General features: G+C 55.2%; 1 protein-coding gene across 1 annotated transcript in view; it reads left to right on the top strand.

The window, feature by feature from the left end:
- LOC139248108 (integrin alpha-D-like) overlaps positions 1–25,000 on the top strand; it is a 203,814-nt gene that overhangs the window by 126,187 nt on the left and 52,627 nt on the right. Inside the window, exons 15-17 of the mRNA XM_070871858.1 lie at positions 15,233–15,363; positions 16,347–16,501; positions 21,452–21,591. Coding sequence (XP_070727959.1) covers positions 15,233–15,363; positions 16,347–16,501; positions 21,452–21,591 — 426 coding nt within the window. The remainder of the gene's footprint in view (positions 1–15,232; positions 15,364–16,346; positions 16,502–21,451; positions 21,592–25,000) is intronic.

The raw sequence follows: 25,000 nt of genomic DNA, 5'->3' as shown, positions 1-25,000 counted from the left end.
GCTGCTGGCTCGGTCCCACGCTGCCCTGGTGGCCCAGTGGTGGCCATCAGAGGCCTTGCAGAGAGTGCAGCGACCTGACACTTTAAGCTTCGGGGACGGGTGTTGAAGCGCGTCAGCGCTACGTTAGAGCATCCGCGCGGCGCCGCTGGAACTGCCCGGAAGCGAAGGTGAGCGAAAGAGATTGCGCTCTGCTCCCTTTGAGGGGCGGTGAGCCCAATTCTGCGGCCGGGCGGGCGGGGAGGCAGCGATGGAAGTCCCGGCCCTGGATGGTTACCGCCCCCAATCGGGCCGCACGGAACTTTCGCCCCTTGGAACCTTGGGCTGTGGGACGGTCACCGTCAGTTAAAAACATAAGAAATAGGAGCAGGAGTAGGCCATACAGCCCCTCGAGCCTGCTTCGCCATTCAATACAATCATGGTCTGATCTGATCATGGACTCAGCTCCACTTCCCTGCTCGCTCCCCATAATCACTTATTCCCTTATCGGTTAAGAAACTGTCTATTTCTGTCTTAAATATATTCAATGACCCAGCCTCCACAGCTCTCTGAGGCACCGAATTCCACAGATTTACAACCCTCAGAGAGAAGACATTTCTCCTCATCTCAGTTTTAAATGGGCGGCCCCTTATTCTAAGATCATGCCCTCTAGTTCTAGACTCCCCCATCAGTGGAAACATCCTCTCTGCATCCATCTTGTCAAGCCCCCTCATAATCTTATACGTTTCGATAAGATCACCTCCCATTCTTCTGAATTCCAATGAGTAGAGGCCCAACCTATTGAACGTTTCCTCATAAGTCAACCCCCTCATCCCCAGAATCAACCGAGCGAACCTTCTCTGAACTGTCTCCAAAGCAAGTATATCCTTTCGTAAATATTGAAACCAAAACTGCACGTAGTATTCCAGGTGTGGCCTCACCAATAACCTGTATAACTGGAGCAAGACTTCCCTGCTTTTATACTCCATCCCCTTTGCAATAAAGGCCAAGATTCCATTGGCCTTGCTGATCACTTGCTGTACCTGCATACTAACCTTTTGTGTTTCATGCACAAGTACCCCCAGGTCCCGCTGTACTGCGGCACTTTGCAATCTTTCTCCATTTAAATAATAACTTGCTCTTTGATTTTTTTCTGCCAAAGTGCATGATCTCACACTTTCCAACATTATACTCCATCTGCCAAATTTTTGCCCACTCACTGAGCCTAACTGTGTCCTTTTACAGATTTTTTGTGTCCTCCTCACACATTGCTTTTCCTCCCATCTTTGTATCGTCAGCAAACTTGGCTACATTACACTCAGTCCCTTCTTCCAAGTCGTTAATATAGATTATAAATAGTTGGGGTCCCAGTACTGATCCCTGTGGCACCCCACTAGTTACTGATTGCCAACCCAAGAATGACCCATTTATCCCGACTCTGTTTTCTGTTAGTTAGCCAATCCTCAATCCATGCTAATATATTACCCCCAACCCCGTGAACTTTTATCTTGTGCAGTAACCTTTTATGTGGCACCTTGTCAAATTCCCAGCCACAGATGTTCGGCTAACTGGTCTATAGTTTCCTGCTTTTTAAATAGGGGCGTTACATTTGCAGTTTTCCAATCTGCTGGGACCTCCCCAGAATCCAGGGAATTTTGGTAAATTACAACCAATGCATCCACTATCCCTGCCGCTACTTCTCTTAAGACCCGAGGATGCAAGCCATCAGGTCCAGGAGATTTATCCGCCTTTAGTCCCATTATCTTACTGACTACCACCTCCTTAGTGATTGATCAAGGGGTATGGAGAGAAAGCAGAAAAGGGGTACTGAGGTTGAATGATCAACATGATCTTATTGAATGGTGGTGCAGGCTCGAAAGGCTGAATGGCCTACTCCTGCACCTAATTTCTAAGTTTCTATGTGATTATGTTAAGTTCCTCCCCCCCTATAGCCCCTTGACTAACCACTGTTGGGATATTGTCTGTGTGCTCTATCATAAAGACTGATACAAAATATTTGCTCAGAGTTTCTGCCATCTCCATGTTCCCCATTACTAATTCCCTGGTCTCTAAGGGACCAACATTTACTTTCGCCACTCTTTTCCTTTTTATATACCCGTCGAAACTCTTGCTATCTGTTTTTATATTTCGTGCTATCTTCCTTTCATAGTCTATCTTCCCTTTCTTAATCATTTTTTTAGTCGTTCTTTGCTGGCTTTTAAAAGCTTCCCAATCTTCTGTCCTCCCATTAGTTTTAACCATTTTGTATGCCTTGTTTTTAATTGGATACCACCTTTTATTTCTTTAGTTAGCCACGGATGGCTCTCTTTTCTTTTACACCCTTTTCTCCTCACTGGAATATATTTTTCTTGCTGCGAAGTGTCAGCAGCCAACGTATTGCACTGGGGAGGGAAATGTTGTGAAACTGCGGTGAGATTGCATGAGATTCCTCTTTTCTGTGAACTTTTACTTCCTTCCTCTTCTCTGGCACCCAAAGCATTAACTCTTGGTCAGAATGCGACTGGTTGCTAGGCAGGGCCCTGCTCCCAGGCCGCAGTCAGTGCGGCCCTATAACTGTTATGTATGTATGTAGACCTTACCCAAATGTAAGACTTGCCACTAGGGGGCACACCTGTGGGAGACCTAAGGGTCACCTGTGCACCCTGGGGCAAGCAGGTATAAAAGGTGACTCACCATGCTGCTTCCTCACTCTGAAGTCTGAATAAAAAGACCAAGGTCACAACAGTTTGAGCTTACAATATAGTCCTGTGGACTTATTCTGAACATAACAAATTGGCGACAAGTAACGGATCACGAACTTTCACGCGGTAATGGCTGCCATTGGCATTCTTGAGAGATTTGTTGAGGGTGATGATTGGGAAGCCTTCGTTGAGCACCTCGACCAGCACTTTGTGGCCAATGAATTGGACAAGGCTGAGACGGAGGCCAAGCGCAGGGCGATTCTCCTCACCCTATGTGGGTCATCAGTATATGGCCCCCTAAAAAACTTGCTGGCACCGGTCAAAATAACAGACAAATCTTACGCAGAGCTGTGTGCGCAGGCTAAGGAACATCTCAAGCCAAAGGAAAGCATCCCGATGGCCGGGTACCGCTTTTACACGCAACGTCGCTCCGAGGGTCAGAACGTGGTGAGTTTTGTCGCCGATCTAAGGGCAGTGTGACTTTGCAGGATCCTTGGGGGAAATGATGCGGGACTTTTTCGTGCTTGGAATTGGCCACGAGGTCATCCTTCGCAAACTGCTGTTTGCCGAATCCCTAGATCTGAGCAAGGCCATCACAATAGCCCAGGCCTTTATATCCACGAACGATAACACGAAACAGATATCTTCACAGAATCGAAGCTCACAGACGAGCACCATGACAAATTCATGTTTGCAGCAGGCAGAACGGCACAGGGCAGGGCCCACACAGTTGCAGAGGCCAGACCTAGGCCTAGAGTGACTCAGAGTCCACCGTGGGGCGTGAATGCAGATCAATTAGTACCATGTTGGCACTGCGGGGCAGCCATAGAGCTCATCAATGTCGATTCAAGCCCTATGTGTCCAAGGGCAGTGGAACAATGGGGCACCTCCTGCGAATGTGTAAACGATCTCTGACTCACCACGTGGCAGAGTCAGGAGAGGACAACCGATCCAGCGAGGATCACAATGAACGAGCAGGAGAGGCAATTGAACCTGAGGATGAAGAGGAAGAATATGGGATACACACCTTCACCACCAAAAACCCTCCGATAATGTTAAAAGTTGAACTTAACGGCACTCCAGTCTCCATGGAACTAGACACGGGGGTGAGTCAATCAGGCATGAGCTAGAACGCTTTCGAGAGGCTGTGGAGCAACGAATCCAAGCGACCCGAGTTGATCCCGATTCAGGCAAAGCTGCGCAACTACACCAAGGACCTGATACCAGCTTTTGGCAGTGCGGATATAAGAGTATTCCATGAGGGAGCAGTGCATGAATTACCACTGTGGATTGTCTCAGGTGATGGGCCAACGCTGCTTGGCAGGAGGTGGATGGGGAAGATTCGATGGAACTGGGAAGACTTCTGTGTACCCTCTCCGGCAAACAAGGCCTCCCTTTCCCAAAAGCCAAGCAAACCCCCACTTCCAGCTGAACCAGGCATCTAAGTGCAGATCCCCGAAGCACAGGCCGCTCATCACGGCCACGAGGAGGTGACGATCAACCGAGCACCACTCGAAGCCGATGACCCTTTCGTGATGATGGAAGAGGCTCCAGGTCATCCATGCGGAGTGGGACTCCGGCTGAAATGATTGAATGCGTCTTCTCGACGCCAGAGGCAAAATACCTAGAGAGGAAGATCACGGCAGTCGGCATCACGGCCACGGGACGAGAGAGCGTCCAGACCACGGAACGAGAGAGCGTCCAGGCCACGGGACGAGAGAGCGTCCAGACCACGGGACGAAGGTACGTCCAGGCCACGGGACGAGAGAGCGTCCAGGCCACGGGACGAGAGAGCGTCCAGGCCACGGGACGAGAGAGCGTCCAGGCCACGGGACGAGAGAGCGTCCAGACCACGGGACGAGAGAGCGTCCAGACCACGGGACGGGAGAGCGTCCAGGCCACGGGGCGAGAGAGCGTCCAGACCACGGGACGAAGGTACGTCCAGGCCACGGGGCGAGAGAGCGTCCAGGCCACGGGACGAAGGTACGTCCAGGCCACGGGACGAGAGAGCATCCAGGCCACGGGACGAGAGAGCGTCCAGGCCACGGGACGAAGGTACGTCCAGGCCACGGGACGAGAGAGCATCCAGGCTACGGGACGAGCGAGCGTCCAGGCCACGGGATGAGAGAGCGTCCAGGCTACGGGATGAAGGTACGTCCAGGCCACGGGACGAAGGTACGTCCAGGCCACGGGACGAGAGAGCGTCCAGGCCACGAGACTAAGGTACGTCCAGGCCACGGGACAAGAGAGCGTCCAGATCACGGGACGAGAGAGCGTCCAGACCACGGGACGAGAGAGTGTCCAGGCCACGGGACGAGAGAGCGTCCAGACCACGGGACAAGAGAGTGTCCAGACCACGGGACGAGAGAGCGTCCAGACCACGGGACGAGAGAGCGTCCAGACCGCGGGAAGAGAGAGCGTCCAGGCCACGGGACAAGAGAGTGTCCAGACCACGGGACGAGAGAGCGTCCAGACCGCGGGAAGAGAGAGCGTCCAGGCCACGGGACAAGAGAGCGTCCAGGCCACGGGACGAGAGAGCGTCCAGGCCATGGGACGAAGGTACGTCCAGGCCACGGGACGAGAGAGCGTCCAGACCACGGGACGAGAGAGCGTCCAGACCACGGGATGAAGGTACGTCCAAGCCACGGGACGAGAGAGCGTCCAGACCACGGGATGAAGGTACGTCCAAGCCACGGGACGAGAGAGCGTCAAGGCCACGGGACGAAGGTATGTCCAGGCCACGGGACGAGAGAGCGTCCAGGCCACGGGACGAGAGAGTGTCCAGGCCACGGGACGAGAGAGCGTCCAGGCCACGGGACGAAGGTACGTCCAGGCCACGAGACGAGAGAGCATCCAGACCACGGGACGAGAGAGCGTCCAGACCACGGGACGAGAGAGCGTCCAGGCCACGGGACGAAGGTACGTCCAGGCCACGGGACGAGAGAGCGTCTAGGCCACGGGACGAGAGAGCGTCAAGGCCACGGGACGAAGGTATGTCCAGGCCACGGGACGAGAGAGCGTCCAGACCACGGGACGAGAGAGCGTCCAGGCCACGGGTCGAAGGTACGTCCAGGCCACGGGACGAGAGAGCGTCTAGGCCATGGGACGAGAGAGCGTCAAGGCCACGGGACGAAGGTATGTCCAGGCCACGGGACGAGAGAGCGTCCAGGCCACGGGACGAGAGAGCGTCAAGGCCACGGGACGAGAGAGCGTCCAGGCCACGGGACGAGAGAGCGTCCAGACCACGGGACGAGAGAGCGTCCAGGCCACGGGACGTAGGTACGTCCAGGCCACGGGTCGATAGAGCATCCAGGCCACGGGACGAAAGAGCGTCCAGGCCACGGGACGAAGGTACGTCCAGGCCACGGGACGAGAGAGCGTCCAGACCACGGGACGAGAGAGCGTCCAGACCACGGGACGAAGGTACATCCAAGACACAGGACGAGAGAGCTTCAAGGCCACGGGACGAAGGTACGTCCAGGCCACGGGACGAGAGAGCGTCCAGCCACGGGACGAGAGAGTGTCCAGGCCACGGGACGAGAGAGCGTCCAGGCCACGGGACGAAGGTACGTCCAAGCCACGGGACAAGAGAGCGTCCAGACCACGGGACGAGAGAGCGTCCAGGCCACGGGACGAGAGAGCGTCTAGGCCACGGGACGAGAGAGCATCAAGGCCACGGCACGAAGGTATGTCCAGGCCACGGGACGAGAGAGCGTCCAGGCCACGGGACGAGAGAGCGCCAAGGCCACGGGACGAGAGAGCGTCCAGGCCACGGGACGAGAGAGGGTCCAGACCACGGGACGAGAGAGCGTCCAGACCACGGGACGAGAGAGCGTCCAGACCACGGGACGAAGGTACGTCCAGGCCACGGGACGAGAGAGCGTCCAGACCACGGGACGAGAGAGCGTCCAGGCCACGGGACGAGAGAGCGTCCAGGCCACGGGACGAGAGAGCGTCCAGGCCACGGGACGAGAGAGCGTCCAGGCCACGGGACGAGAGAGCGTCCAGGCCACGGGACGAGAGAGCGTCAAGACCACGGGATGAAGGTACGTCCAGGCCACGGGACGAGAGAGCGTCCAGGTCACGGGACGAGAGTGCGTCAAGGCCACGGGACGAGAGAGCGTCCAGGCCACGGGACGAGAGAGCGTCCAGGCCACGGGACGAGAGAGCGTCCAGGCCACGGGACGAGAGAGCGTCCAGACCACGGGACGAGAGAGCTTCCAGGCCACGGGACGAGAGAGCGTCCAGACCACGGGACGAAAGAGCGTCCAGGCCACGGGACGAGAAAGCGTCCAGGCCACGGGACGAGAGAGTGTCCAGACCACGGGACGAGAGAGCGTCCAGGCCACGGGACGAGAGAGCGTCCAGGCCACGGGACGAGAGAGCGTCAAGGCCACGGGCCGAGAGAGCGTCCAGACCACGGGACGCGAGAGCGTCAAGGCCACGGGACGAGAGAGCGTCCAGACCGCGGGACGAGAGAGCGTCCAGACCGCGGGACGAGAGAGCGTCCAGGCCGCGGGTCGAGAGAGCGTCCAGGCCACGGGACGAGAGAGCGTCCAGGCCACGGGATGAGAGAGCGTCCAAGCCACGGGACGAGAGAGCGTCCAGGCCACGGGACGAGAGAGCGTCCAGACCACGGGACGAGAGAGCGTCCAGGCCACGGGAGGAGAGAGCGTCCAGGCCACGGGACGAGAGAGCGTCCAGGCCACGGGTCGAGAGAGCATCTTGACCACGGGACGAGAGAGCGTCCAGACCACGGGACGAGAGAGCGTCCAGGCCACGGGACGAGAGAGCGTCCAGACCACGGGACGAGAGAGCGTCCAGGCCACGGGACGAAGGTACGTCCAGGCCACGGGACGAGAGAGCGTCCAGACCACGGGACAAGAGAGCGTCCAGGCCACGGGACGAAGGTACGTCCAGACCACGGGATGAGAGAGCGTCCAGACCACGGGACGAGAGAGTGTCCAGGCCACGGGACGAGAGAGTGTCCAGGCCACGGGACGAGAGAATGTCAAGGCCACGGGACGAAGGTACGTCCAGACCACGGGACAAGAGAGCGTCCAGACCACGGGACGAGAGAGCGTCAAGGCCACGGGACTAGAGAGCGTCCAGACCACGGGACGAGAGAGCGTCCAGACCACGGGACGAGAGAGCGTCAAGGCCACGGGACGAGAGAGCGTCCAGGCCACGGGACGAGAGAGCGTCAAGGCAACGGGACGAGAGAGCGTCCAGGCCACGGGACGAGATAGTGTCCAGGCTACGGGACGAGAGTGCGTCCAGACCACGGGACGAGAGAGCGTCCTGGCCACGGGACGAGAGAGCGTCCAGACCACGGGACGAGAGAGCGTCCAGGCCACGGGACGAGAGAGCGTCCAGGCCACGGGACGAGAGAGCGTCCAGGCCACGGGACGAGAGAGCGTCAAGGCCACGGGATGAAGGTACGTCCAGGCCACGGGACGAGAGAGCGTCCAGGCCACGGGACGAGAGTGCGTCAAGGCCACGGGACGAGAGAGCGTCCAGGCCACGGGACGAGAGAGCGTCCAGGCCACGGGACGCGAGAGCGTCCAGGCCACGGGACGAGAGCGAGTCCAGGCCATGGGACGAGAGAGCGTCCAGACCGCGGGACGAGAGAGCGTCCAGGCCACGGTACGAGAGAGCGTCCAGACCAGGGCACGAGAGAGCATCCAGACCACGGGACGAGAGAGCGTCAAGGCCACGGGACGAGAGAGCGTCCAGGCCACGGGACGAGAGAGCGTCAAGGCCACGGGACGAGAGAGCATCCAGACCACGGGACGAGAGAGCGTCCAGGCCACGGGACGAGAGAGCGTCCAGGCCACGGGACGAGAGATCGTCCAGGCCATGGGACGAGAGAGCGTCCAGGCCACGGGATGAGAGAGCGTCCAGGCCACGGGAAGCCACGGGACGAGAGAGCGTCCAGACCACGGGACGCGAGAGCGTCAAGGCCACGGGACGAGAGAGCGTCCAGGCCACGGGACGAGAGAGCGTCCAGACCGCGGGACGAGAGAGCGTCCAGGCCACGGGACGAGAGAGCGTCCAGGCCACGGGACGAGAGAGCGTCAAGGCCACGGGACGAGAGAGCGTCCAGACCACGGGACGAGAGAGCGTCCAGGTCACGGGACGAGAGAGCGTCCAGGCCACGGGACGAGAGAGCGTCCAGGTCACGGGACGAGAGAGCGTCCAGACCACGGGACGAGACAGCGTCCAGGCCACGGGACGAGAGAGCGTCCAGGCCACGGGACGAGAGTGCGTCCAGACCACGGGACGAGAGAGCGTCCAGGCCACGGGACGAGAGAGCGTCCATGCCACGGGACGAGAGAGCGTCCAGGCCACGGGTCGAGAGAGCGTACAGTCCACGGGACGAGAGAGCGTCCAGACCACGGGACGAGAGAGCGTCAAGGCAACGGGATGAAGGTACGTCCAGGCCACGGGACAAGAGAGCGTCCAGGCCACGGGACGAGAGTGCGTCAAGGCCACGGGACGAGAGAGCGTCCAGGCCACGGGACGAGAGAGCGTCCAGGCCACGGGACGAGAGAGCGTCAAGGCCACGGGAAGAGAGAGCGTCCAGGCCACGGGACGAGAGAGCGTCCAGGCCACGGGACGAGAGAGCGTCCAGACCGCGGGACGAGAGAGCGTCCAGACCACGGGACGAGAGAGCGTCCAGGCCATGGGACGAGAGAGCTTCCAGGCCACGGGACGAGAGAGCGTCAAGGCCACGGGACGAGAGAGCGTCCAGACCACGGGACGCGAGAGCGTCAAGGCCACGGGACGAGAGAGCGTCCAGGCCACGGGACGAGAGAGCGTCAAGGCCGCGGGACGAGAGAGCGTCCAGGCCTCGGGACGAGAGAGCGTCCAGGCCACGGGACGAGAGAGCGTCCAGACCACGGGACGAGAGAGCGTCAAGGCCACGGGACGAGAGAGCGTCCAGGCCACGGGACGAGAGAGCGTCCAGGCTGCGGGACGAGAGAGCGTCCAGGCCTCAAGACGAGAGAGCGTCCAGGCCACGGGACGAGAGAGCGTCCAGACCACGGGACGAGAGAGCGTCCAGGCCACGGGACGAGAGAGCGTCCAGGCCACGGGACGAGAGAGCGTCCAGGCCACGGGACGAGAGTGCGTCCAGACCACGGGACGAGAGAGCGTCCAGGCCACGGGACGAGAGAGCGTCCAGGCCACGGGACGAGAGAGCGTCCAGGCCACGGGACGAGAGAGCGTCCAGGCCACGGGACGAGAGAGCTTCCAGGCCACGGGTCGAGAGAGCGTCCAGACCACGGGACGAGAGAGCGTCCAGGCCACGGGACGAAGGTACGTCCAGGCCACGGGACGAGAGAGCGTCCAGACCACGGGACGAGAGAGCGTCCAGGCCACGGGACGAGAGTGCGTCCAGGCCACGGGACGAAGGTACGTCCAGGCCACGGGACGAGAGAGTGTCCAGGCCACGGGACGAGAGAGTGTCAAGGCCACGGGACAAAGGTACGTCCAGACCACGGGACAAGAGAGCGTCCAGACCACGGGACGAGAGAGCGTCAAGGCCACGGGACGAGAGAGCGTCCAGACCACGGGACGAGAGAGCGTCCAGGCCACGGGACGAGAGTGCGTCCAGACCACGGGACGAGAGAGCGTCCAGACCACGGGACGAGAGAGCGTCCAGGCCACGGGACGAGAGAGCGTCCAGACCACGGGACGAGAGAGCGTCCAGACCACGGGACGAGAGAGCGTCCAGACCACGGGACGAAGGTAAGTCCAGGCCACGGGACGAGAGAGTGTCCAGACCACGGGACGAGAGAGCGTCCAGACCACGGGACGAGAGAGCGTCCAGGCCACGGGACGAGAGAGCGTCCAGGCCACGGGACGAGAGTGCATCCAGACCACGGGACGAAGGTACGTCCAGGCCACGGGACGAGAGAGCGTCAAGGCCACGGGACGAGAGAGCGTCCAGACCACGGGACGAAGGTACGTCCAGGCTACGGGACGAGAGAGCGTCCAGGCCACGGGACGAGAGAGTGTCCAGACCACGGGACGAGAGAGTGTCCAGACCACGGGACGAGAGAGCGTCCAGGCCACGGGACGAAGGTGCGTCCAGACCACGGGACGAGAGAGCGTCCAGGCCACGGGACGAGAGAGCGTCCAGGCCGCGGGACGAGAGAGCGTCCAGGCCTCCGGACGAGAGAGCGTCCAGGCCACGGGACGAGAGAGCGTCCAGACCACGGGACGAGAGAGCGTCCAGGCCACGGGACGAGAGAGCGTCCAGGCCACGGGACGAGAGAGCGTCCAGGCCACGGGACGAGAGTGCGTCCAGACCACGGGACGAGAGAGCGTCCAGGCCACGGGACGAGAGAGCGTCCAGGCCACGGGACGAGAGAGCGTCCAGGCCACGGGACGAGAGAGCGTCCAGACCACGGGACGAGAGAGCGTCCAGGCCACGGGACGAGAGAGCTTCCAGGCCACGGGTCGAGAGAGCGTCCAGACCACGGGACGAGAGAGCGTCCAGGCCACGGGACGAAGGTACGTCCAGGCCACGGGACGAGAGAGCGTCCAGACCACGGGACGAGAGAGCGTCCAGGCCACGGGACGAGAGTGCGTCCAGGCCACGGGACGAAGGTACGTCCAGGCCACGGGACGAGAGAGTGTCCAGGCCACGGGACGAGAGAGTGTCAAGGCCACGGGACAAAGGTACGTCCAGACCACGGGACAAGAGAGCGTCCAGACCACGGGACGAGAGAGCGTCAAGGCCACGGGACGAGAGAGCGTCCAGACCACGGGACGAGAGAGCGTCCAGGCCACGGGACGAGAGTGCGTCCAGACCACGGGACGAAGGTACGTCCAGGCCACGGGACGAGAGAGCGTCCAGACCACGGGACGAGAGAGCGTCCAGGCCACGGGACGAGAGAGTGTCAAGGCCACGGGACAAAGGTACGTCCAGGCCACGGGACGAGAGAGTGTCCAGACCACGGGACGAGAGAGCGTCCAGACCACGGGACGAGAGAGCGTCCAGGCCACGGGACGAGAGAGCGTCCAGGCCACGGGACGAGAGTGCGTCCAGACCACGGGACGAAGGTACGTCCAGGCCACGGGACGAGAGAGCGTCAAGGCCACGGGACGAGAGAGCGTCCAGACCACGGGACGAAGGTACGTCCAGGCTACGGGACGAGAGAGCGTCCAGGCCACGGGACGAGAGAGTGTCCAGACCACGGGACGAGAGTGCGTCCAGACCACGGGACGAGAGAGCGTCCAGGCCACGGGACGAGAGAGCGTCCAGACCACGGGACGAGAGAGCGTCCAGACCACGGGACGAGAGAGCGTCCAGACCACGGGACGAGAGAGCGTCCAGACCACGGGACGAGAGAGTGTCCAGACCACGGGACGAGAGAGCGTCCAGACCACGGGACGAGAGAGCGTCCAGGCCACGGGACGAGAGAGCGTCCAGGCCACGGGACGAGAGTGCGTCCAGACCACGGGACGAAGGTACGTCCAGGCCACGGGACGAGAGAGCGTCAAGGCCACGGGACGAGAGAGCGTCCAGACCACGGGACGAAGGTACGTCCAGGCTACGGGACGAGAGAGCGTCCAGGCCACGGGACGAGAGAGTGTCCAGACCACGGGACGAGAGAGCGTCCAGGCCACGGGACGAAGGTGCGTCCAGACCACGGGACGAGAGAGCGTCCAGGCCACGGGACGAAGGTGCGTCCAGGCCACGGGACGAGAGAGCGTCCAGGCCACGGGACGAGAGAGCGTCCAGACCACGTGACGAGAGAGCGTCCAGGCCACGGGACGAAGGTGCGTCCAGACCACGGGACGAGAGAGCGTCCAGGCCACGGGACGAGAGAGCGTCCAGGCCACGGGACGAGAGAGCGTCCAGGCCACGGGACGAAGGTGCGTCCAGGCCACGGGACGAGAGAGCGTCCAGGCCACGGGACGAAGGTACGTCCAGGCCACGGGACGAAGGTACGTCCAGGCTACGGGACGAGAGAGTGTCCAGGCCACGGGACGAAGGTACGTCCAGGCCACGGGACGAGAGAGCGTCCAGGCTACGGGACGAAGGTACGTCCAGGCTACGGGACGAGAGAGTGTCCAGGCCACGGGACGAAGGTACGTCCAGGCTACGGGACGAAGGTACGTCCAGGCTACGGGACGAGAGAGTGTCCAGGCCACGGGACGAGAGAGAGCGTCCAGACCACGGAAAGTCACTGCAACAGAACGGGGTAATGTGTCGCCCAGCAAGGAAGACAACTGGCTTTGGGGCAAAGGTAAAGGGGCGGCCGCGGTGAAGGCCAGGAACCCACCACACTCAAATAAATTGTGTGCACCATGTAACCCGTGCGAGCGGTCCTTTGCGGCCAATGATGTACCATTGTATGGGGTTGGGGGTACCTTACAACAAGCCAAAGTAGCGGACAAACACCAACCGATCATATATGCATCTGACAAAGTACTTGTAACAAGTAATGTGTTATCACACGGGATCGGGTTTGTTGTACAGCAAGCCAAAGTAGTGGGCGAACACCAACCAGTTGTATATGTATCTAACAAAGCATTCGTAGCATGTAAGATATTACCCCACGGGGTCAGGAGTGTTGTGCAGCAAGCAAAAGTAGCGGGCGAGCCCCAAATGATTGAACATGTATCAAATAAGTTAAACAAAGCAGCAGCCTGTGTTCACGGGATTAAAGTGTCGCAATGTGTGCTCGAGTCAGACAAGCTGCTCATCCCACAAGCTTGGGAGAGCAGAGACACCATTATCGATGCGTTGTTTCGTGAATGTCCAACACTGTCTGTGCACTGTAACATGATCCGCCACGGGCCAGGCACAGAGAGCGGCACTCATGCTCTCAGTTGGCCACCGTTGCCCACGTCCGGGATGGAAACAGCGCAGCCTGCAGACCCACTTACGGTCGTGGAAGTGCTAGAAAGCGAGGGGTCAACCGTAAGGGCCCCCCAGCTTAGGATCCGGACCAGCCAGGATCCCCACGTCACCGCTGGCCAAAGGTGAACTGCTAGACGGGATGTGGCAACCTATCCGCCAAAAGACGATAGACCTATCCCAACGTTGCAAAGCAAAGCAGGGCGGCTACACGCAGTCGGTGGTCCAGGGCCCCCATACTATGACCCAATGTCCACGGGGACCACTAGACCTCCTGTCACTACAGAAAGTCTCAAGGCCATTGCGGCCATCCTGGGCTTGCCAGACCTCAGGGTCAGCACCCAAATCACTAAACCCAGCACCATGTGTTACACGGTGGACTCCCTACAGACCCGGCTATCCTGGGTGTTACGCAATCACCAGACTGAATCACTCAGAACCGAGCCTTCCGTAGGCCATCAGCAGAGAATCACGGCCCCTCCACGCGACATCAGAATAAGTGATGTAGACCATGTTCAGGCCGCTAGCACTGCATTAGCCAAGGGGGGGGAATGGAATGTATGTGATGAAAACTGAGTGTTTGATTGTGACAACTTGTACCGGGGCTAATGAATAAAGCAGTTGGACCAGACCAAACTGCGAACGACTGATAACCAGGAACCACTATGAAAGGACCTGGCCCCCAGCGACCCACTAACACGATCAACTTCACCGTCAACCACGAGGATGAACCCACCACGTCAGGATTTCAACCCAAGCAATCGACCTGGGGCGTGGGGCACCAGAACGCCTCAGCTTGCAAATAACTTGCACAATAAGACTTTGCGGGGGGGGTGATGTTATGTATGTATGTAGACCTTTCCCAAACGTAAGACTTGCCACTAGGGAGCACACTTGTGGGAGACCTAAGGGTCACCTGTGCACCCTGGGGCAAGAAGGTATAAAATTAGAATTAAAATTCAGGCTGGATATGGTTACTACCTTTTATAAAGTAGAACTCAAACTGGTTTGTTGTTTGCCCCTCAGTTGGCCTCCATAAAATGGGACCGCACATGGTCTTCATAGACAGCTTGTCTGTTCTCTGGAAAGGTCCTTTGGCACACTGGACACACGTAAACAAAGTGCTTCAGAACGTGCTGATCAAAATCAAAGTCTTCCAGGTTGAGCGGGAAGACGACCTCACACACTGGGCACTTTTGGCTGTCAATGCTGCTTCCTCGCTCTGGAGTCTAAATAAAGAGACCAAGGTCACAACAGTTTGAGCTTGCGATATAATCCTGTGAATTTATTCTGAACATAATAATAATCGGTTGCTAGGCAGGGCCCTGCCCCCAGGCCTCAGTCAATGCGACCCTATAACCGGTTGCTACGCAGGGCCCAGCTCCCAGGCCTTAGTCAAGGCGGTCCTGTAACCAGTTGCTAGAAGGTGGGGTCCCTGCTCCCATGCCTCAGTTACTGCTACCCCACAGAAACCCTGATCTCTGGAGATTTACTCTCTAACCTCTGGCAATTTGCCCTCCTGACCTCTGGCGATGTGCTCTCTTGACCTCTGTTGAATTACCCTCTGACCTTTGGTGATGCACCTTCTTTGACCTCCAACGATTTGCTCTCCTGACCCCTGTCGATTTGTCCCCTGCCCCCTGCCCCACCCCTAACCCCTGTGTTGCGATTCTAACAGTGCATCAGGTCGGTGGAGATCGCGAGCGGCCTGAAGTACTTTGGCCGTTCCATCCACGGGTCCATGGACGTCAGCGGGGACGGCCTGACAGACATCGCGGTGGGCGCGCTGGGAAAAGTCTTCGTGTTTCGGTAAGTGTCCCTTCACCCCTGACCCCGACCTCCTGGCGGTCTCCAGCAATGTTCCTCTCCCGCCTCCATCCCCCCCCCCCCGCTTCCCGGGGAACCCACTCACTCATCAAGGAGTCACTCAGAGATGTGACACACCAGCGACTCCTCAACATGGTCTGCCGAACAACTAATTGCTAATTGCAGGCGAAGGTCAGAGAGTGACAAAGACAGAGACAAAGAGAGACACAATGACACAGAGCGACGGGGACCGAGAGTCGGAAACAGAGAGACTGAGGGACAGACAGAATGAGAGAGACAGAAAGAGTGTGAGAGAAAGTGTGTCAGAGAGAGAGTGTGTGAGAGAGAGACAGAGAGGGAAAGAGAGAGAGGAGAGAGAGAGTGACGGAGAGACAGACAGAGTGAGAGAGACAGAGAGAGAGAGCGAGGGATAGACAGGCCTCAGTGTGGACTGGGAGACAGAGTGAATCCTGGGGTATGGTAGCATAATGGTTATATTACTGGACCAGTAATCCAGAGGCCTGGACGAATAAACTGGAGACGTGAGTTCAAATCCCACCCTGGCAGCTGGGGAATTTAAATTCAGTTAATTGAACTAAAAGCTCGTGTCAGTAATGGTGACTGTGAAACGACCGGATTGTTGTAAAAACCTATCTGGTTCACTAATGTCCCTGTCGGGAAGGAAATCTGCCGCCCTTACCCGGTCTGGCAGATCTATGTGACTCCATACCGACAGCAATGTGGTTGAGCCTTTACTGCCCTCTGAAATGGCCCAGTGAGCCACTCAGTTGGACCAAAACCGCTACGAGAAAGTCAGCACTGTGGGAGCACCTTCACCACACGGGACTGCAGCGGTTCAAGGAGGCGGCTCACCACCACCTTCTCAAGGGTAATTCGGGGAGGGGAGGGCAATAAATGCCGGCCTTGCCAGCGACACCCACATACCAGGAACGAATTAATAAAAAATGTCTAATGCGTTTTGACAGATCCAGGCCGGTTTTGGATGTCACAATCTCGATGGTCTTCAAGCCAAACAAAATCCTGTTGAAGGATGTGGATTGTCCGGAACATTCTGCAGGTCCATTGCGAATTCAGGCCACGATCTGCTTCTCAGTCCATCAGCTGACAAAGAGTGCGCTCGGTAAATCCGTTCTTCTATTCCTAAACCCCCCCGAACCCCTCGATTACATCCCAGCCTGTAACTCACTCCCGGGTATCTGTTATTCTATATATAAACCCCCCGAACCCCTCGATTAGATTCCAGCCTGTAACTCACTCCCGGGTATCTGTTATTCTATATATAAACCCCCCGAACCCCTCGATTACATCCCAGCCTGTAACTCACAGGTATCTGTTATTCTATAGATAAACCTCCGCGAACCCCGATTGGATGCAAGCCTGCAATCACTCCCGGGTATCTGTTGTTCTATATATGAACCCCCCGATTACATTCCAGCCTGTAACTCTATATATAAACACCCCAAACCTCTCAATTAGATTCCAGCCTGTAACTCACTCCCGGGTATCTGTTATTCTATATATAAACCCCCCGAACCCCTCGATTAGATTCTAGTCTGTAACTCACTCCCTGGTATCTGTTATTCTATATATAAACCCCCCAAACCCCTCGATTAGATTCCAGCCTGTAACTCACTCCCAAGTATCTGTTATTCTATATATAAACCCCCCGAACCCCTCGATTAGATTCCAGCCTGTAACTCACTCCCGGGTATCTGTTATTCTATATATAAACCCCCCGAACCCCTCGATTAGATTCTAGTCTGTAACTCACTCCCTGGTATCTGTTATTCTATATATAAACCCCCCAAATCCCTCGATTAGATTCCAGCCTGTAACTCACTCCCAAGTATCTGTTATTCTATATATAAACCCCCCGAACCCCTCGATTAGATTCCAGCCTGTAACTCACTCCCGGGTATCTGTTATTCTAAATATAAACCCCCCCGAACCCCTCGATTAGATTCCAGCCTGTAACTCACTCCCGGGTATCTGTTATTCTATATATAAACCCCCGAACCCCTCGATTAGATTCCAGCCTGTAACTCACTCCCGGGTATCTGTTATTCTATATATAAACCCCCGAACCCCTCGATTAGATTCCAGCCTGTAACTCACTCCCGGGTATCTGTTATTCTATATATAAACCCTCCCGAACCCCTCGATTAGATTCCAGCCTGTAACTCACTCCCGGGTATCTGTTATTCTATATATAAACCCCCCGAACCCCTCGATTAGATTCTAGTCTGTAACTCACTCCCTGGTATCTGTTATTCTATATATAAACCCCCCAAATCCCTCGATTAGATTCCAGCCTGTAACTCACTCCCAAGTATCTGTTATTCTATATATAAACCCCCCGAACCCCTCGATTAGATTCCAGCCTGTAACTCACTCCCGGGTATCTGTTATTCTATATATAAACCCCCTGAACCCCTCGATTAGATTCCAGCCTGTAACTCACTCCCGGGTATCTGTTATTCTATATATAAACCCCCTGAACCCCTCGATTAGATTCCAGCCTGTAACTCACTCCCGGGTATCTGTTATTCTAAATATAAACCCCCCCGAACCCCTCGATTAGATTCCAGCCTGTAACTCACTCCCGGGTATCTGTTATTCTATATATAAACCCCCGAACCCCTCGATTAGATTCCAGCCTGTAACTCACTCCCGGGTATCTGTTATTCTATATATAAACCCCCGAACCCCTCGATTAGATTCCAGCCTGTAACTCACTCCCGGGTATCTGTTATTCTATATATAAACCCTCACGAACCCCTCGATTAGATTCCAGCCTGTAACTCACTCCCGGGTATCTGTTATTCTATATATAAACCCCCCGAACCCCTCGATTAGATTCCAGCCTGTAACTCACTCCCGGGTATCTGTTATTCTATATATAAACCCCCCGAACCCCTCGATTAGATTCCAGCCTGTAACTCAGTCCCGGGTATCTGTTGTTCTATATATAAACCCCCGAACCTCTCGATTAGATCCCAGTCTGTAACTCACTCCCTGGTATCTGTTATTCTATATATAAACCCCCCAAATCCCTCGATTAGATTCCAGCCTGTAACTCACTCCCAAGTATCTGTTATTCTATATATAAACCCCCCGAACCCCTCGATTAGATTCCAGCCTGTAACTCACTCCCGGGTATCTGTTATTCTAAATATAAACCCCCCCGAACCCCTCGATTAGATTCCAGCCTGTAACTCACTCCCGGGTATCTGTTATTCTATATATAAACCCCCGAACCCCTCGATTAGATTCCAGCCTGTAACTCACTCCCGGGTATCTGTTATTCTATATATAAACCCCCGAACCCCTCGATTAGATTCCAGCCTGTAACTCACTCCCGGGTATCTGTTATTCTATATATAAACCCTCACGAACCCCTCGATTAGATTCCAGCCTGTAACTCACTCCCGGGTATCTGTTATTCTATATATAAACCCCCCGAACCCCTCGATTAGATTCCAGCCTGTAACTCACTCCCGGGTATCTGTTATTCTATATATAAACCCCCCGAACCCCTCGATTAGATTCCAGCCTGTAACTCAGTCCCGGGTATCTGTTGTTCTATATATAAACCCCCGAACCCCTCGATTAGATCCCAGTCTGTAACTCACTCCCTGGTATCTGTTATTCTATATATGAACCCCTCGATTAGATTCCAGTCTGTAACTCACTCCCAGGTATCTGTTATTCTATATATAAACCCCCCGAACCCCTCGATTAGATTCCAGTCTGTAACTCACTCCCAGGTATCTGTTATTCTATATATAAACCCCCCGAACACCTCGATTAGATCCCAGTCTGTAACTCACTCCCAGGTATATGTTATTCTACATATAAACCCCCGAACCCCTCGATTAGATCCCAGTCTGTAACTCACTCCCGAGTATCTGTTGTTCTATATCAGAGAGAATCAGAATTATACAGCATGGAAGGAGGCTATTCGGCCCATCATGCCCAAACCGGCTCTTTGAAAGATCTGTCCAATTAGTCCCACTCCCCCCTGCTCTTCCCCCATAGCCCTGTAACTTTTTCCCCTTTCAAGTATTTATCCGATTCCCCTTTGAAAATTACTATTGAATCTGCTTCCACCGCCCTTTCAGGCAGCGCGCGTTCCAGATCACAACAACTCGCTGCCTAAAAAAGGTTTTCCTCATATCGCCTTTGGTTCTTTAGCAACGACCTTAAATCTTAGTCCTCTGGTTCTTGACCCGTCAGCCACTGGAAGCAATTCCTCCTTATTTACTCTATCAAAACCGTTCATGATTTCGAAAACCTCATCAAATCTCCCCTTAACCTTCTCTGCTCTAAAGAGAACAATCCCAGCTTCTCCAGTCTCCCCATGTAACTGAAGTTCCCCATCCCTGGTACCATTCTGGTCACTCTCCCCTTCACCTTCTCTGCTCTAAGGAGAACAATCCCAGCTTCTCCAGTCTCCCCATGTAACTGAAGTTCCCCATCCCTGGTACCATTCTGGTCAGTCTCCCCTCAACCTTCTCTGCTCTAAGGAGAACAATCCCAGCTTCTCCAGTCTCCCCACATAACTGAAGTTCCCCATCCCTGGTACCATTCTGGTCAATCCCCTCAACCTTCTCTGCTCTAAGGAGAACAACCCCAGCTTCTCCAGTCTCCCCACATAACTGAAGTTCCCCATCCCTGGTACCATTCTGGTCACTCTCCCCTCAACCTTCTCTGCTCTAAGGAGAACAACCCCAGCTTCTCCAGTCTCTCCATGTAACTGAAGTTCCCCATCCCTGGTACCATTCTAGTCACTCTCCCCTTAACCTTCTCTGCTCTAAGGAGAACAATCCCAGCTTCTCCAGTCTCTCCATGTAACTGAAGTTCCCCATCCCTGGTACCATTCTAGTCACTCTCCCCTTAACCTTCTCTGCTCTAAGGAGAACAACCCCAGCTTCTCCAGTCTCCCCACATAACTGAAGTTCCCCATCCCTGGTACCATTCTGGTCACTCTCCCCTCAACCTTCTCTGCTCTAAGGAGAACAACCCCAGCTTCCCCAGTCTCCCCATGTAACTGAAGTTCCCCATCCCTGGTACCATTCTGGTCAATCCCCTCAACCTTCTCTGCTCTAAGGAGAACAACCCCAGCTTCTCCAGTCTCCCCATGTAACTGAAGTTCCCCATCCCTGGTACCATTCTGGTCACTCTCCCCTTAACCTTCTCTGCTCTAAGGAGAACAATCCCAGCTTCTCCAGTCTCCCCATGTAACTGAAGTTCCCCATCCCTGGTACCATTCTGGTCACTCTCCCCTTAACCTTCTCTGCTCTAAGGAGAACAATCCCAGCTTCTCCAGTCTACCCATGTAACTGAAGTCCCCCATCCCTGGTACCATTCTGGTCACTCTCCCCTTAACCTTCTCTGCTCTAAGGAGAACAACCCCAGCTTCTCCAGTCTCCCCATGTAACTGAAGTTCCCCATCCCCGGTACCATTCTGGTCAATCTCCCCTTAACCTTCTCTGCTCTAAGGAGAACAACCCCAGCTTCTCCAGTCTCCCCATGTAACTGAAGTTCCCCATCCCTGGTACCATTCCGGTCAATTTCCCCTTAACCTTCTCTGCTCTAAGGAGAACAACCCCAGCTTCTCCAGTCTCCCCGTGTAACTGAAGTTCCCCATCCCCGGTACCATTCTGGTCAATCTCCCCTTAACCTTCTCTGCTCTAACGAGAACAATCCCAGCTTCTCCAGTCTCCCCATGTAACTGAAGTTCCCCATCCCTGGTACCATTCTGGTCAATCTCCCCTTAACCTTCTCTGCTCTAAGGAGAACAACCCCAGCTTCTCCAGTCTCCCCATGTTACTGAAGTCCCTCACCCCTGGTACCATTCTGGTCACTCTCCCCTTAACCTTCTCTGCTCTAAGGAGAACAATCCCAGCTTCTCCAGTCTCCCCATGTTACTGAAGTCCCTCACCCCTGGTACCATTCTGGTCAATCCCCACTGCACCCTCTTCCAACGCCTTGCCCTCCCTCCTAACGCGCGATGCCTGGAATCAGACGCAACACTCACTCCCGGCTCTGCATTGTTGTGTTCCCTCAGCGGCCCCCTCGATTAACATCAGCTATGAACTGAAACTGGACCCGGGACGGAAGATTCAACGTGCGGAGCTGGAGCTAGCGGAGCCGGGCTCAATCATACTGAGCAACACACACTGCCTCAAGCCCACAATAAAAGTGGAGGTGAGGGCGGTAAACAGGGACACAAGAACAACAACAACTTGTATTTGTATAGCGCCTTTCATGGAATAGCAGGGGTCATAATAGCAGCAGGAGTAGGTCATACAACCCCTCGAGCCTGCTCCGCCATTCAATAAGATCATGGCTAATCTGCTCTTGGCTTCAACTCCACTTCCCCGCCCGCTCCCCATAACCCTTTACTCCCTTATGGTTCAAAAATCTGTCTATCTCCACCTTAAATATATTCAGTGACCCAGCCTCCACAGCTCTCTGGGGCAGAGAATTCCAAAGATTCACGGCCATCTGAGAGAAGAAATTCCTCCTCATTTCCGTTTTAAATGGATGAGCCCTTATTCTGAAACTATGTCCCCTAGTTTTAGATGCCCCCACGAGGGGAAACATCCTCTCTGCATCAAGCCCCCTGAGAATCTTATACGTTTCAATAAGATCACCCCTCATTCTTCTAAACTCCAATGAGTAGAGGCCCAACCTGCTCAACCTTTCTTCATAACTCAACCCCTCATCTCAGGAATCAACCGAGTGAACCTTCTCTGAACAGCCTCCAATGCAAGTATATCCCTCCTTAAATACGGAGACCAAAACTGTACACAGTACTCCAGGTGTGGCCTTACCAATACCCTGTATAGTTGTAACTGGTCTATAGTTTCCTGCTTTCTGTCTGCCTTCTTTTTTAAATAGGGGCGTTACATTTGTGGTTTTCCAATCTGTTGGGACCTCTCCAGAATCCAGGGAATTTTGGTAGATTACAACCAATGCATCCACTATCTCTGCAGCCACTTCTTTTAAGACCCCAGGGTCGAAATTTGGCTGTCGACGCTGCCTGTTACTGCACGTGGGAGGCAGCAAACGGGAGGCAAAAGGCCTACCTTCAACGGAAAGCGGTATCCATGCCTTGGCTGAGATTTAGTCGGCCCTTTGGCAGAGGCGCCAAGAGGCAGTGCCGCGTTAGCTAATGCCACCCATGTGGTGGCGTCATCCAGCATACAACGCCTCTTTGGCGCAATATTTGCTTTGTACAGCCTGCAAAGAGTAGTGGTTAAAGAGCGGAACTTGGGCAGAATCAGGCAGAGAGCGAGGTAAGCTTTTTTTCTTTATTTACTTCTTCATTTTTTCATTAGTTGTAACAGTTAAGAACATAAGAACTAGGAGCAGGAGTCGGCCATTCGGCCCCTCGAGCCTGCTCCACCATTCAATGAGATCATGGCTGATCTTAGAAGCATAGAAATATAGAAATTTACAGCGCAGAAGGAGGCCATTTCGGCCCATCATGTCCGTGCCGGCCGACAAAGAGCCGCACGGCCCTGGGTCAGCAGCCCTGAAGGTTACATATAAACCTATGAACAATGACGGAAAGGCAAAGAGCACCCAGCCCAACCAGTCCGCCTCACACAACTGCAACACCCCTGATACTGAAACATTCTACACTCCACCCCAACCGGAGCCATGTGATCTCCTGGGAGAGGCAAAAACCAGGTAAAAACCCAGGCCAATTTCGGGAGAAAAAAATCTGCGAAAATTCCTCTCTGACCCATCCAGACGATCGACACTAGTCCAGGAGATCACCCTGGCCGTATTCGATTCCCTGCAGTACTTACCATTATATCTGCTCCGGCCAGCAAAAGGTTATCCAGACCAATCCCAATTACCAGCTCTAGTTCCGTAACCCTGCAGGTTGCTGCACTTTAAGTGCTCATCCAACCATCTCTTAAAAGTGGTGAGGGTTTCTGCATTTACCACCCTTCCAGGCAGTACCTCAACTCCACTTTCTCCACATCTCTTGATTCCCTTAATATTCAAAAATCTGTCGATCTCTGTCTTGAATATACTCAAAGATTCACCACCCTCTGAGAGAAGAAATTTCTCCTCATCTCAGTCCTAAATGGCCAACCCCTTATCCTGAGACTGTGACCCCTGGTTCTACACTCCCCAGCCCGGGAGAAAACATCCTCCCTGCATCTACCCTGTCAAACCCTGTAAGAATTTAGTACATTTCAATGCGATCACCTCTCATTCTTCTAAACTCTAGAGAATATAGGCCTAGTCTGCTCAATCTCTCATGAATGATCACATTACTATTGCTGTTTCACTTTATGAACCTGTCAAAGGGATTTGTGTGTGGGTCGGAGAAGTATCTTTTTTCCCGTTTCCCAGCGAGCACATTCATCGGGAGGCTGCCGCCGTGCTCGCTGGGAAACGGCCCCCTGAGTTCCCACCTGAGGAAGAGTGTACACCGCCACTTTTTAGTGCTGCTCTCTCATCTTTGGCCGTTAAAAACTGAAGTTGGCAGTTGGAGCCTGCATCTAACGCCCGGCGGTAAAATTGGGACTCGGGTGTTGACACTTTCTCAAAAACAACAGCGCCAAATTTCAACCCCATAGAATCAAGGAAAATTACAACACAGCTCTTAACCGATAAGGGAATAAGGGGTTATGGGGAGCGGACAGGGAAGTGGACCTGAGTCCATGATTGGATCAGGCATGATCGTATTAAATAGAGGAGCAGGCTTCAGGGGCCGTATGGCCTACTCCTGCTCCTATTTCTTATGTTCTTATGTAGAAGGAGGCCATTTCGGCCCCCCGTGTCCGTGCCGGCCTAATCCCACTTTCCAGCTCTAGGTCCATAGCCCTGCAGGTTACGACACTTCAAGTGCACATCCAAGTACTTTTTAAATATGAGGGTTTCTGCCTCGACCGCCCTTTCAGGCCGTGAGTTCCAGACCCCCACCACCCTCTGGGTAAAGATAATTCCCCTCAAATCCCCTCTAAACCTCCCCCCAATTACTTTAAATCTACGCCCCCTGGTTGTTGACCCCTCTACTAAAGGAAACAGGTCCTTCCTATTCATGCTATCACACTAAAGGCCCCTCATAATTTTGTACACCTCAATTAAATCTCCCCTCAGCCTCCTCTGTTTCAAGCCTATCCAGTCTTTCCTCATAGCAAAAGTTTTCCAGTCCTGGCAACATCCTCATAAATCTCCTCTGTACCCTCTCTAGTGCAATCACACCTTTCCTGTAATGCGGTGACCAGAACTGCACGCAGTACTCTAGCTGTGGTCCAACCAGTATTTTATACAGTTCAAGCATAACCTCCCTGCTCTTGTATTCTATGCCTCGGCTAATAAAGGTAAGTATTCCGTATGCCTTCTTAACCACCTTATCCACCTGGCCTGCTACCTTCAGGGATCTGTGGGACCTGCTCTCCAAGGTCCCTCTGTACCTCTACACTGCTCAGTGTCCTACCATTTAATGTGTATTCCCTTGCCTTGTTAGCCCTCCCCAAATGCATTACCTCACACTTTTCCGGATTGAATTCCATTTGCCTCTGTTCTGCCAACTGACCAGTCCATCGATATCTTCCTGCAGACCACAGCTTTCTTCTTCATTATTAAC

Source organism: Pristiophorus japonicus, unplaced genomic scaffold (assembly GCF_044704955.1).
Source record: "Pristiophorus japonicus isolate sPriJap1 unplaced genomic scaffold, sPriJap1.hap1 HAP1_SCAFFOLD_29, whole genome shotgun sequence".
In the NCBI taxonomy this organism is placed as follows: Eukaryota; Metazoa; Chordata; class Chondrichthyes; family Pristiophoridae; genus Pristiophorus; species Pristiophorus japonicus.
The sequence above is the reverse complement of the archived record's forward strand: the minus strand, read 5'-3'. Positions and strand labels throughout refer to the sequence as shown.